Below are 12,874 nucleotides of genomic sequence, written 5' to 3' on the forward strand. Positions count from 1 at the left end.
ATCACAACTGCAAAATTTCGCATTGATTGCTACAGCGGTTTCTGAAATATAATTTTAAAAATATTTTCCTTGAAACCAATGTCGCTGCCACACCATGTGACTGACATTTTTAAGTCAAATCTATGCAGCAGGGGCAGTGGATCGTAACGACAAAGTCGAGTATTTATTGGTTAAACGGTCTCAGAGAAATAATTGTTTAATTATTTCTTTAAAACCAACGTGGCTATCACACCACATGACTGAGATAATTGTTTAATAAAGTATTTGTAGCGACAGTGGTGGATCATCACTGCAAAGTCTCGCATCGAAAGGCTAAGCGGTTTCAGAGAAATATTTTTTTTTTGACATGATCGACTCGGCATGGGGAATATTTGTTGAAACTTTCAACATCACCGGTCACATTGTCTAACAGCCATGTTGGACAAAAAGCCTTATCCGATCAACGCGAAACTCCAAAGATGTGATGATCGGCCACCCATTCTGAATTTGATTTGATAAAGAGGACATCGTGGGTCGAGTGTCCGATTGAAGCGGGGCGGCATGGTTTCGTTTTTCACCATAGAAATTTCACAAAATTTTCACCATCGATGTGACTACTCATGTGGAATGTTTTTGTGACAACGATGATGTCGTAGATCATGTGATGTGGCAGCCATGTTGGAAAAAAGGAAAAACTTTGTACCTCTGTATCTCCGAAACCGCTCCATGAAAAAAAGAAGGAAATTTGGCACGTGTGAAGTACTCCCCGTGGGAAACATGGGTGATTAAAAAATTTGTTTTTGATGTCATATTTGGCTTCCTTATTATGTCATTATTCCATTTGTCAAACGCTTTATCCAGAGGCATACCTCGAGTAGTTCGTACCCAGGGCGGAACCTTCCTTTGGCACCCCCCCCCCCCCCCGAGGCAGAACCTTCCTTTGGCACCCCCTCCCCACCTCCACCCGAGATGAATAATTAAATACATAGAAAACGTGTATCATGTTTGCAAGTAAAATCTCAAGCCGATTCCAGTACTGTCTAAAACACCCGGCGATTGCACAACATCATTTCCATGGCGATGTTTTTCCTGCTCAATAACTACTTGATGGAGGTGATTAACTTTTGAGAAAGTCTGCGAGTACAGTAATGTAATTAGCTTTTCAGAATGAAAGGGTTAACCCATAAAACATGTCGAGCTACCATCTTGGCTGAGACATGTGTGCGAATGAGTTTAAACTGGCGTCAACCCAAAGAACAAATCGTGACTCTTCCTACAATGTCCAGGTAACTGATAAAAGCTTGCTTATAATTGGTGGAGAAAGCTGATGTCAAAAAAAGCATTTCTGGGATCGTGCTTTATATTGAGGGGTTCATGCAACTTTTTTAAAATGAGATTCTCAAATGAGTACCAGCAGAAATGGTTTGGTACTCACACAAAAAAAATTGTCAGCTTCAAGCACACTCGTCTGCTTTCCCAATCGCCACTCCGATGTTGAATACGCCACTCAGCTTTGTATGTATCTTACTACTGTATAAGCGCTCTCTCTCAGAACATTCACGCCAGACGACACTCGCAAACCGCTCTCTTTTCGTTCTGGACGCTCCTGGGCCTCCTCATCTTCCTCTTCGCCAGCACATTCTCCTTAGATCTTGTTGTTTGTTTTTTTTATCTTAAAAGTTATAAGCTAACAATATTGCTTATAAATTGTATTGTTATAATTTATAAACTTAATTTTGAGCACTTAAATTTTGAAATCACTCAATCAATTATCAATATCATGGAAGAATCTTACCGACACGAGCTGAGAACCTTCCATCGCAAGCCTCTGTTGTGTTCGTATGCTTTTGAGCTTTTCTATAGGTAAAGGACTATTCTAAACATTTATTACAGAAATAAATATGCTGAAGGGCCTACGTGTTGTGAGTGCACATTAACAATAGCGTTTTCTCAAATCCACAACAATATAATGTCACTTACAACTAAATCCATCGTGGCATCATCGTACTAGTATTTCAACTCTGCCAATGGCAACCCCCCCCCCCAGGCTGTCACCCAGGCAGACCGCCCCCACCCCTCCCCCCCCCTTTCGTATACCAGTGGCCTTATCTGATCAGTATGCAACATTTTTGAGGATCATCTCGGGATAAGTTGTAATTGGCAAAAAATGATGATGATGTTAGCGACCATGTTGTTTTTAACATAAAACCTTCAAAAATCTTCTTCTCCATAACGGCTGAACAGATTGATGTGAAACTTTACAGGTATGATCGCCTATCCATGAGGAACCAAAAGTTCTCCACCGATTACATCAGAGGTCGCATGGTTTGGCAGCTATGATTTTTTGAAGAATAAACGTTTTAATATCTTCTTCTCCAGCACAGCTTGACAGATCGAGGAGAAACATTCTCTTGCATGTTCCCCAAGCCTTGTGGATCCCAATGTGTTCATGAAAAATTAATAGGTCACATTGTCTGGCAACCATATTGGTTTGAATGAAAAAAAATTTTTTTATGTCTTTCTCTTGAACCGATTCATCAATCGATGTGAAACGTCACAGTTATGATCCAGTAGTCATGGGGAATGAACGTTTTAAATTTCAACCTGATCGGACACATGGTCTGGCAGCCAGAATTATTTTGTATTTTAAATCTGGGTTCAGGGATTTAAATCAAACTTGGTACAAATATGAATAATGTAATAATGTGGGCGGACACATATCTGGCGACGTCGTGACGACGAAGGTTGTCCTAGTGTTTTTTTTACTTTATTTTATTATAAAGTACAAAGTTATTTTTGATCTTCTATATACATTCCTCTCTTTATCAAAATACAATTCCAGCTCTCTTAACCCCCCCCCTACCCTTAATTTCCTAAACTATCTTTTGTCTCTAATAGTAACTTTTGCTCCAAAACGTTTCATTTATTTTTCTTTCTGTATAAAGGCTGCCTTTTTGGTTGCTCGGCCGTGGGATACCCAACTTAAGTGCTCGGTTGGTGACCATCCGCTCTTTTCAGTTTTCTCACCCTTTATGCTCAAGTTGTTTTGCTGAAAAGGGCAGACTCTCAAGGAGCATGCCAGGGCAGTGAATGTGTGAGGAAGTTGTTTACATGGCCTCTTGCATAGTCAGCCAGTCAAAACAGAACTTATTGTGGAAATACCTTCACTGGTGGTTGAAACCAACAGACGGGGTTTATCCAATTTTAGAGCATCCTTCATTATTATCTGCTAATTTTGCTGCCTTGTCACTTTGTCGATCATGCGCATGTAACCATGTCCCACAGCTTTGTTTAATCTTTGCAGGTAGGACGGTTGGTGGGCACGTTGCGGGGCACCCAGCCTCTGGAACAAAGCAAGAAATGAAGGTAAGATAAAATGAGTCTGTCTTGATGTAATTCACAAAATTAGTTTATCTCGAGTTTGGTAAATTGTAGTCCATGATGGTTTTGCTTGCCTTGCTCGTTTGAGGATTGAAATTGTTATGCTCAGAGGTTCTTGGCTCCATCGTTTTCTTTTCTTTTGTTTTTCAAAGGAATTTTCCTTGTACTAATAATCACAGTATTATTTAGCAATCACTGTTTTGTTAACGTTATGCCTTGTGGAACCACCGTGATTTGATTGTTTTTGTTTTTTTAAGGGTTTTGAGTTATCCATGTGATTGCTGTTTCTTCTTTTATAGGGAAGATGTCAGTCTGATTTTTTTTTTTTTGACTGCCTTTAATGGCCAAACATTCCTGTCTATTAAAAATTTAACATCAATCATGGTGTTGGGAATTGATTTTTGGAATGTGGATGTTTTGTAGGTTTTTATTTGTTCTTTGTTCAGTTGTGCTGGCACAGTCTGGGTTTTAAGATCTTTCGTGTGTACATGAATTCAACACAGACTGAGCAACCTTGGTCGACTTTGGCAAGGGGAAAGCGATTAGGAAGCTGCATTCCAGGGTGTTGTTGATTCTGATATTTGCTTTTTTTTTTAAATTTTGGTGTGTGGCTGGATTTGGGAGAAATGGAGGAGGGACGTTTACAATGCCTTTCAAGGAACTTCAACGCCTTGCAATCAACAACAATCATGTCGACATCAAAGTACCACCCCCCCCCCCATCCCCACGACTTCCAGACACCTACCCAACTCCATTTAAAAACGATCCACAAACACCACTGTCACTATCCTTTGCAGGCAGACCTTTCCATGCATTCATGACCCTCTGAGTGAAAGACCCTACCTTACTACTGTCCTTACTGTCATGTTTTATCAAAACTCATCAACCGTGGCCCTTTGTCCTGTCGGTGTCCATTCAGCTGAAAAATTATTCTGCACTTGTGTTGTCGATAACCTTCATCATCTTAAACATCTCCATCATATCCCCTCGTAATCTCTTCCTTTCTAATGTATAAAGTCTCAACTCCTTCAGCCGTTCCTCACAGCTTAATCTACCCAGCCCCGTAGTCAACCTAGTGACTCTAACGCTGAACCCTCTCCATGTCCTTCCTTACATGTGGTGATCAAAACTGCACACACCAACTCTGTTGATTTATAATTCACTGGGCATTATCTGTCGCTTTATCAAAAGACAGCACGTTGCACTTCACAAGCATTGTGCTCCAATCACTATAATTTGCCTGAGGTCATCTTCCATCTGCTTAGAAGTCAGCCAACATCACCTTCATCAACCACCCTTGCTGCTCATTATGTGGCGTGAGCAAAAATCATTTCTGCTTCGCCGCAAAGCTCCGTGTTGGATACATTGGTTTTAACCTCCGTTTTAAAATGAGTGAAATGAAACATTTTGAAAATTTCTAATTATTCTCAATCAGATTTCAACATTACCGTAATGCATCTTGTAAAGTTCTTTGAACTTTCTTTTCATTAGAAGAAGATTATTTGTTATGCTGGATATCATCGGGTGGTACGATACGATACGCATCTATGTAGAGAGAGCTGGGGTCTTCCCCCCCACCCCCACATCATGAACCCCTCCCCGAGATATGCAACCCTGACAGTAACCGTACTTGGGGTACGCTTGGGTAACATGCAAAATTTGGTTCTGTAGTTTTTTCTTTAGTTTACAAAAAAAATTTTTGAAGCATATACAAACAAATATACAAATTCACTTTTATAAGTGTGGATCCACCGATGAATGCAACCTCAAACATTGTTAGCTTTACCTATAGCTGCTCGACACTGTGCCGTCTTCTTCCCCCTCCCCCAATATCCATTGCCACCACAATATATCCTCCTATGCAACACACTCCAATACTGCCCCTTGCGTTATGTAATCTCTATTTTAATTATTGCATCTGCCCAATCTATGGAAGTATCTAAAAAAAAAAAAAATCTGGTCACTCCATCCCCCCTCCCTCCCCACTCTCTGCTATTTACCTTACCTCCAAGCTTTTTGTCATCTTCAAATTTGGAAAGCCATATCTCTTAACTCAACTATCCAAATCAGTTGTGTGCTCGTTGTGTGCTCGTTGTGTACTGTTGTTGAATGTTTGCTCTAAAATGGTTTCCCTATGCAGCACACTTGTACTTCAACTATCGCAATGCCTCTTGGTCTAATCCAGATTGGAATGTTTCTTCCCATCTTTGGGTACAATGTATTTTCAGAAGATGCATTCTTGGGGGTACAGCATCAGAAGTATTTGATAAAAAATTAATGATGCATTTGATTTGTTGAACAATATGTGCAGTGTTTGATTTAATTTTATTTATTTATTTTGCCCAATAGACAAACTGTGAGGTAAGTCCTCTGCCCTTTTGGCTGTTTGTCTTGGTGGGGACGTGTTTTGGGATGTGCTCTAGGCTTTTCCAGGCTTCATTCCAGCCAGCTAATCCACAACACCCTGAAAGCCGGATTTGCTTGCCTTGAATTTGTCGGCAGCTTTTATTTTATTTATTTTTTTGTCATTATTGTTTGGGGGTTAATGGAATGTATCAACGTCTCGTGTTTCACGGGGTTTGGCGCACCGATGTTTCTGATAGGATGTTTTATAGGTCTCTTTTTTTTTAAAACTGTACCACCACCACCACCACCACCACCATTAGCAGCAGCAATAACAAAACCTTTTCTTCTCTGACAAATTTACCAAGTCGCCATTGGCCCTTGTTTTGATCATTTAAGATTTCATTGTGAGAAACCATATCGGCTGTGTTGAGCTTTTCTTTCACCATGCTGACGATCGGAGCGAGCAAAGCAAAATAAGCCCATAAAATGGTGCTGTGACTTGTACTTGGGCGTAACTTGATTGTGTCCTACTCTGACTCACCTGACGCAAGTCAAATATCTCCACACCATATCTTACCTCCTGATGTCTCTCCGGATGTAAACCTGAGACGCGGTGTTCCAGCCTCTTTGCCTCAATTGATTCTGTTCAAATTATTTCGGTGACATGACAACATAAATTTTTTTTTTACTTGTTGCAACAGGAGTCAAAGTTCTTGTGTTGTTTTTGCTTGTTGTTGGTTATATGAGAAAAACTTGCGGACAACTTCCACAGACAAATATCGCACGAAGGTGCCATTAAGAAACCAGTATGAAGCTTACAATTGCTACAGAGGTCTTCTCTCCAAACTATCAATACCTTAACACGATAAACCAATTTGGGCTGCCTTGTTTTCGTGCATACACTATAAATTACCCAAGCAGCCTCGTGAGTATATTCCCCCGAAGCCCAGAGCCCCTGCTTCAATTCGCAAGCTCGTGCGAACCGCAGGGCATCCCTGGCAGTTCTCCAAAGCCATGTGCCAGCCATTGTCGTGTGCCCTCGAGCTGTTGTTTGCTCTTGGACGCCCATTTCGGTGGGCTGGGATTGTGGTCGTGAGCAGGGCGTGTCGGGCAGACATTGTTGTGGCAAACCTCATTCCTATTCCTACTTCCTCGGTTTTGAGTTGGTGCTCCATCCCTATCGTCCACACCGTGGTAAATATGTTTGTTTAGTTCGGATGGATCTGCCTTTGGTTGTATACTCGAGCACTCTATCGCCAACTATCTAGCTCGCAATGGGTTTTTTGAGTTCTCTGAAGCAGATATGTGAGTAAAAAACTGTTTTAAAAAAATATATATCTATAAATGCTATGCTTTATTTGACTTCTGTTGAAAATGTTGATTAGACTGATTACATGATTATTATTATTATTGGTGTTCTTTGTGATCACCTGTTGATTTTTGTTGATTAAACGATCTGTTGTACCAAATTTGGTGCAGTTATTTTATCTTTTTAATATACAGTCACTTCCACAGACGAAGGAAAAGTACAAGTTATGCCCTCCTCCCCCCCCCTCCTTCCCGCCCCCCAAAAAAATTCTATACGACCTTTTTCTATGGATTAAATATTTCAGATTTTATTTGAGATGATTGTTCCTAACTTTAAAAAGAAGATGTTCCTATAGAGTATAGATATTGACTTTCTAGGGGACAATTGATGTCACCTTTGTCCGAATCTGAAATTGGAGAGCATTTGGCTTCTTTGAATCAGATCTCTGCAACACTTGTTTTTTACAACTCTCTGAGCAAAAGCATACTTTTGTTTCTTCACTTATACATATGTATATTTGTTTTTTATAATATTATTGATTAGGTGTTGGAGTAAATGGTTCAGTGCTTCTTGCATATTTTATGGAAGCAGGTTTGGGTCGGGGGAATGATTGCGTGTTGACCTAAGGTGACTAATTTTTCATTTTGACTACCACATATATATATATGTTTGACTTCATAACATCATTCTTTCAGAAATATCTAGTGCCTACTGCTTTCGTAAAGTTATTTTGTTGTAAAATTAGTGTAATTTGTTGGTGTCGTTTGTAAGCAGCAGCATGTGGCCCTGCTGGCTAGCATCGGTTCTTACGGGGACGACACACACAATGATGCCTCGCCTGCTAAACGTAGTTCCTCCTCTTCATTCATATGCAGCGTGAGGCTGGGGGGGGGGGTAGCATCATTGGCTGAGGGCACAGCTGTGCCATTGATGCAGTGCCCTCTGCCAGTTTAAGCAGGACTTTGTCATTTGTTCAAGGTGCCGGCAATAGCTCACCTACTCTTCACGAAGGACACCATGGGATCTTTAAAGTCCACAAACCAATGCCGGCAGACGCGACGCCCATTTAACGTCCATCTGAGGGACGGCACACACGTTGATGAATCTCCCTTGACAGTTTATAGCTTGGTCGTGATTCGAACCCAGGCGAGTCAGCTTCATGAGAGCTTGCATGCTAAACATCGTTATATCTGTCCACAAAATAACATTTGTGCTCTGCATGGTGATATCCTTTGTAACGACTTCCATCAGTTTCGGTATTTGTAGATGACTTTTGAGGAACACTTGGACACAAATCCACTTGGTTTGTTTCACTATTGTGTTGAAGGAACTGCCAGCCAGCCAACTTTTGCATGGGTAATTGAAGAAGAGACTCTTGTGAAATCCTTTGTGACCCAAGCAGGTCTTGGTGGTACTGCTGTACATTGCGTTTTAAGGGGAAAAGTGGAATGAACATTGCAATGAACACCATGAATAAAGGCCTGCGTGTTGGGACACACTTTGGAGTTGCATGCCATTGCCAAGAGTTTTTAACTTGCTCAAAGGTGGCTTCGTGCATGCAAATGAAGTGCGTTTCCAGATTCCTGAACTTTCCAAAATGTACGACGTCATTTGTTTTCACAGCATGCTGGCTCGTTACATACACCAAAGCCAAATTGAGTACGTTCCCATAGTATAATTAGTAATCTGATGCATGTCCCAATAACTATGGCTCACTTTGTGCACCAGCGAAACGGCTAACGGAAGAAAGTTGGGGCTTGTCATTTCTTGTTCATTCAGAGGGAGATTTTAACCCCCTTTTAAATACTTTGATCATGAAACCACAGATCCAGTAACCTCTCTTGGATCACCAAAAGGACACGATAATCCGTGGAGATTTTAACTTCATTGTGCAGAAGTTGCATAACACAGGTTTTCGCCGTGCAGAGAAAAACCTATGTCCACAACTGCCATGCAGCTTTCCAGATCCAACACCACTATGCGACTCTGGTCATGTCCAAGCAATAAACACAATTAAATAATGTGTAATCAATATATATATATATATATATATATATATATATATTGATATATATATATGATTGCAGAGCCCTCTTTCATTTAATTGAGAAATACAAGCGTCGACTTGAGCCTTTAACTTTGTTTGTGAGCTCAAGAATAGTCAAAGCGGCATTCCACGCTGTCATGTAACTGATGAGCATCGCAAACTGCGGTACTTTCACTATGGTACGATTCCTGTAAAGAATTTCAAACTTGTGGAAATGCTTCGACAATTCTGAGGACCTGAGCCTGGAATGCTGGGTGGTTTTGTGCCTTTGGGGTTTTCCAATCAAGCCGAACAAGGTTTATGTCTTGCGCACAGGGGGGCAACATCTGGATTTGAGGAAACTATGGCTGTGCTTTAAAAAAAACAACAACCAATTCGACAGCATATCCGCACACCTGTGCAGAGCGAGCACATTTCAGAGCTCGACTACGTTTTTCTTTTTTTACGTTTAAAAGCTTTTAAGTCGATTTTCAACGAGAGATGTAACTTTGCACTCACTGTTTGAGATGACTTCAAAACTTGCGTTCGGATTTGTAGAGAAAACTGTTAGGGCATTTCAACTAATCAGGTGAATTTGAAAACTCTCAACCAGATTCCGAGCCTGTCCTATTCAGATTTTGGGGGAAAAGGCTCTTTGTTTTTTTTTCAGGTGAATGACACAACGGTGCCATGTTAAAATCCTCCCTCCTCACATTGCATCTGTACGCAACTTATTTATTTTAAGCTCCATCTTGCGTGTGTTAAATAACGGCGGCAAACTGCATGCTCGGCAGTGAATCTTGATCGTGGGACTCCGTTCGCCGTTGCGAGTTTTAATTTGGCACTCGCTGAGGGACGCGTTGACTTTTGACACGTGAGTGCCCAACTGGCAACGTTCTGAGCAGGAAGAATGCAGTAAGTGGTTTGGTGCAGGAACTGAAGATTTCACCCGTTTGCTTGTCCCGAGAATACCTTGGTGAAACGTAACTTCGCTGCCTCCTTATTACCTCATTCTCCGATCTGCAGTTTCACGGGCAAAAAAATATTCCATAACATTTCCAGCAGAAGTCTTGTTGTAGGACCTTGGATTTTGTCCGAGATTACTGGCACGGTGGCGGACTCTTTCGGCACTCCTCCACCGAAGGTGGACAGAGGTTATCTTTTCACCACTGTGTATGTCTGTGTTTATCTGCATGAGCAGGATACCTCAAAAAGTTGTGGACGGATTCAGATGAACTTTGGTGGACAGGTTGGGTGTGTGACGAGGATGAATTGATTTGGATTTTGTGAAGATCCGAATCCGGAAACTATAATTTTAAAATTTTCGAAATGATTCTTCACCATTGAGAGGTGAGACCAAAAACGATACATGACACTAATCTGCACTTCCTCCTCTGTGATCTCCACCAAATACGATTCTACTGTATTTGGTGGAGGTCACAGAGGAGGAAGTCTGGACGGCATTGAAGAGGATGAAGAAGGGAAGAGCGCCAGGCATTGATGAGGTGTGTGCAGAAAAAGTCAGAGTGAGTTGGGCGAAGAGGCTGTTGAATATATGTATCCATGAGAGAGGGTTCAATTCCGGAGGATTGTGGAGGACGGGGTTCATTGTGCTGATATGGAAGGGATAGGACGATGTTCAAGATCCGGGAAAGTACAGGGGCATTACGCTCCTTAGTCACGTCATTAAGGTGCTGGAGAGGATTCTGGATGGAAGAAAAAGGAAGAGGGTGGAGATTGAGATCGATGAAGAGCAGCAAGAGTTTAGACAGGGTCCAATGTTTGCGCTGAGACAGCTGGTGGAAAAGAGGTTGGAGGTGCTTTAACCAAAGGTGAGATGGCATTGGGCTTGTGGACCTGGTGAAGGCCTACAACACTGTCCCAAGAGAGATGGTGGAAGATGATATTCAAGGGAACGAATGGAAGAGTTTTGGTTTGTCCTGGGATGTCTGAGTTCAGCATGAACATCGGTTTAAGGCAGGGAAGCTCTCTCAGCCCACTCATGTTTATCATGTTGATTGAGCTCGTAAGCAGGAAGATGAGCTTGAGGAGTAGTACAGGGATGATCCTGTATGCGAACGATCTGACTGTTGTGGTGGAGAGTGGGCAGGAGATCCAGGAAGTGCTGGGGGAGTGGAAGGAGGCATTTGAGAAATGTGGGCTGAAGATGAGTTTGGAGAAGACAGACGTGATGTGGGTCAAGAAGCAGAGAAAATAAATGAATTGGAGGGGAAGGAGATCAGACTGGGAAATAGGTTTGAGAATCTGGGAGGAACCGTGACTGGGGATGGTATTTCTGAGGCAGACGTGCGGAGGAGGATTCAGGTGGGTGTGAATGCGTGGAAGAAGGTTGAGGGAGTAATGGCAGACAGAAAGATATGTAGAAAATTGAAAGGGAAGGTTTTCATGTTGTATGTAATGCCAGCCGAACCTTAAGGTGTGGAGACGGTGGCACTGTTACCTGCATAGTCCGTAAGTGTCAGCTGTGGCTGTATAGACATGTGGCTCATTTTCCTGGTGCTCATCCTGCTCACCAGATTCTCTCAGCGAGGAGGTTTTGTGAGTGGAGGAGGCCAATGAGCCGACCACATGCCTCGTGGTTGCAGCAGGTTGATCAGCATCTCAAGGAGATGGGCCAGGCATCTGCCTGGGGGATGGCTAGATGGAGGCTCCTGGAGTACCAGCGGAAAGTGGACGCAGCGACACGCTGCTCCAGCGCATGCTCCCATGCCTGACCTGACAGTGGCACTGATGGAGATACAACAACAGAGGCTGCAGGTTTGTGAGAACAACAGGGTCAGGAGGATTGCACGAGTGAAGAGGGTGGATAGAAGGAGGATGGATGAACTGAGTGAGGAGATTGGTGTGCAGATGAGTTTGACGGGGAGATTGGTGAAATGCCGGCTGAGATGGGCTGGACACTTGGTGTGGATGGGGGAAGAGAGAAAGGCAAACAGAGCAGACAGGTTGAGGGAGCAAGATGGGAGGAAAAGAGGTAGACTACAGATGGGAGGATTGTGTCCAGAGGGATATCCATAATGTGGGGGTGGTTGGAGAGTGGAGAGACTTTGCTGAGGACAGAGAGGGAGGTGTCGGAGTATCGTGGTCAAGGCAGGGCAGAAGCGTGGTGCCATCGGACCTCACCCTTATAAAGGGAAGAGGAGGAGAATAAGCACGATACTGTACTTCAAAATGTTGTGGACGGATTTGGATGAAACTTGGTGGATGAGTTGGGTCGATGACAAGAACAAGCTAATTAGATTTTGGTTAAGATACGGATGCAGATCCTGCCTATGTTCAGCCTGGCAGAGGTATGCGCTCCACCCAGTAGTGCTGTTCTAGTTTCTTTTGATATCGTTGATTTGTTTTTGAACAGCACAGTGGTATCGTCATCGGATTAAACAACCGCTTCGATGTTTACTCTGAAATGACTGCGTTTTCTGTCGAGGCAATATGTTAACACCAACATGGCAATTGGTAATGAATCCTTTTCTGTGATGAAATGTGATCAGATTAAGCTCTAGGATTAGCCAACTTGCTTTGAATCCTGTCATTTGCTTACCACACTGATACCAAGTATATCCATACAAGTAAAGAGGCCATTTATCCCATCCTGTCCGTCTGTGTTGAAAAGGATGGTCTCCACACTTTTGCACTGTTTGTCAATACAGGGTCATTGTAACGGGAAAATTATTCAATTCCCAGCAATTTCTTCTTTTTATTTGTTTATTTCTTTGCACGACAACATTTACTTTCATTTTGTGGCTGTACCTGTACCTTGTTTCCTCTTTGTAGACGTGTCTCCACTTGTATGGAGCACCATTTCATTTTGT

General features: G+C 42.4%; 1 protein-coding gene across 9 annotated transcripts in view; it reads left to right on the plus strand.

Annotated features, from left to right (window-relative positions):
- Positions 1-12,874, plus strand: part of LOC147031472 (apoptosis-stimulating of p53 protein 1-like) — a 135,350-nt gene that overhangs the window by 12,182 nt on the left and 110,294 nt on the right. For 7 of the 9 annotated variants that reach the window (XM_085863627.1, XM_085863670.1, XM_085863655.1 and 4 more), the window contains one exon: positions 3,284-3,345. In XM_085863627.1, the coding sequence (XP_085719753.1) occupies positions 3,284-3,345 (62 nt within the window). Of the gene's footprint in view, positions 1-3,283; positions 3,346-6,027; positions 7,012-12,874 lie in introns of those variants that run through there. The other 2 variants (XM_085863680.1, XM_085863689.1) reach the window with 2 other exon arrangements.

This window comes from Eptatretus burgeri, chromosome 2, assembly GCF_056783735.1.
Source record: "Eptatretus burgeri isolate ZD-2024b chromosome 2, Ebu_testis_v1, whole genome shotgun sequence".
Taxonomy (NCBI): domain Eukaryota; kingdom Metazoa; phylum Chordata; class Myxini; order Myxiniformes; family Myxinidae; genus Eptatretus; species Eptatretus burgeri.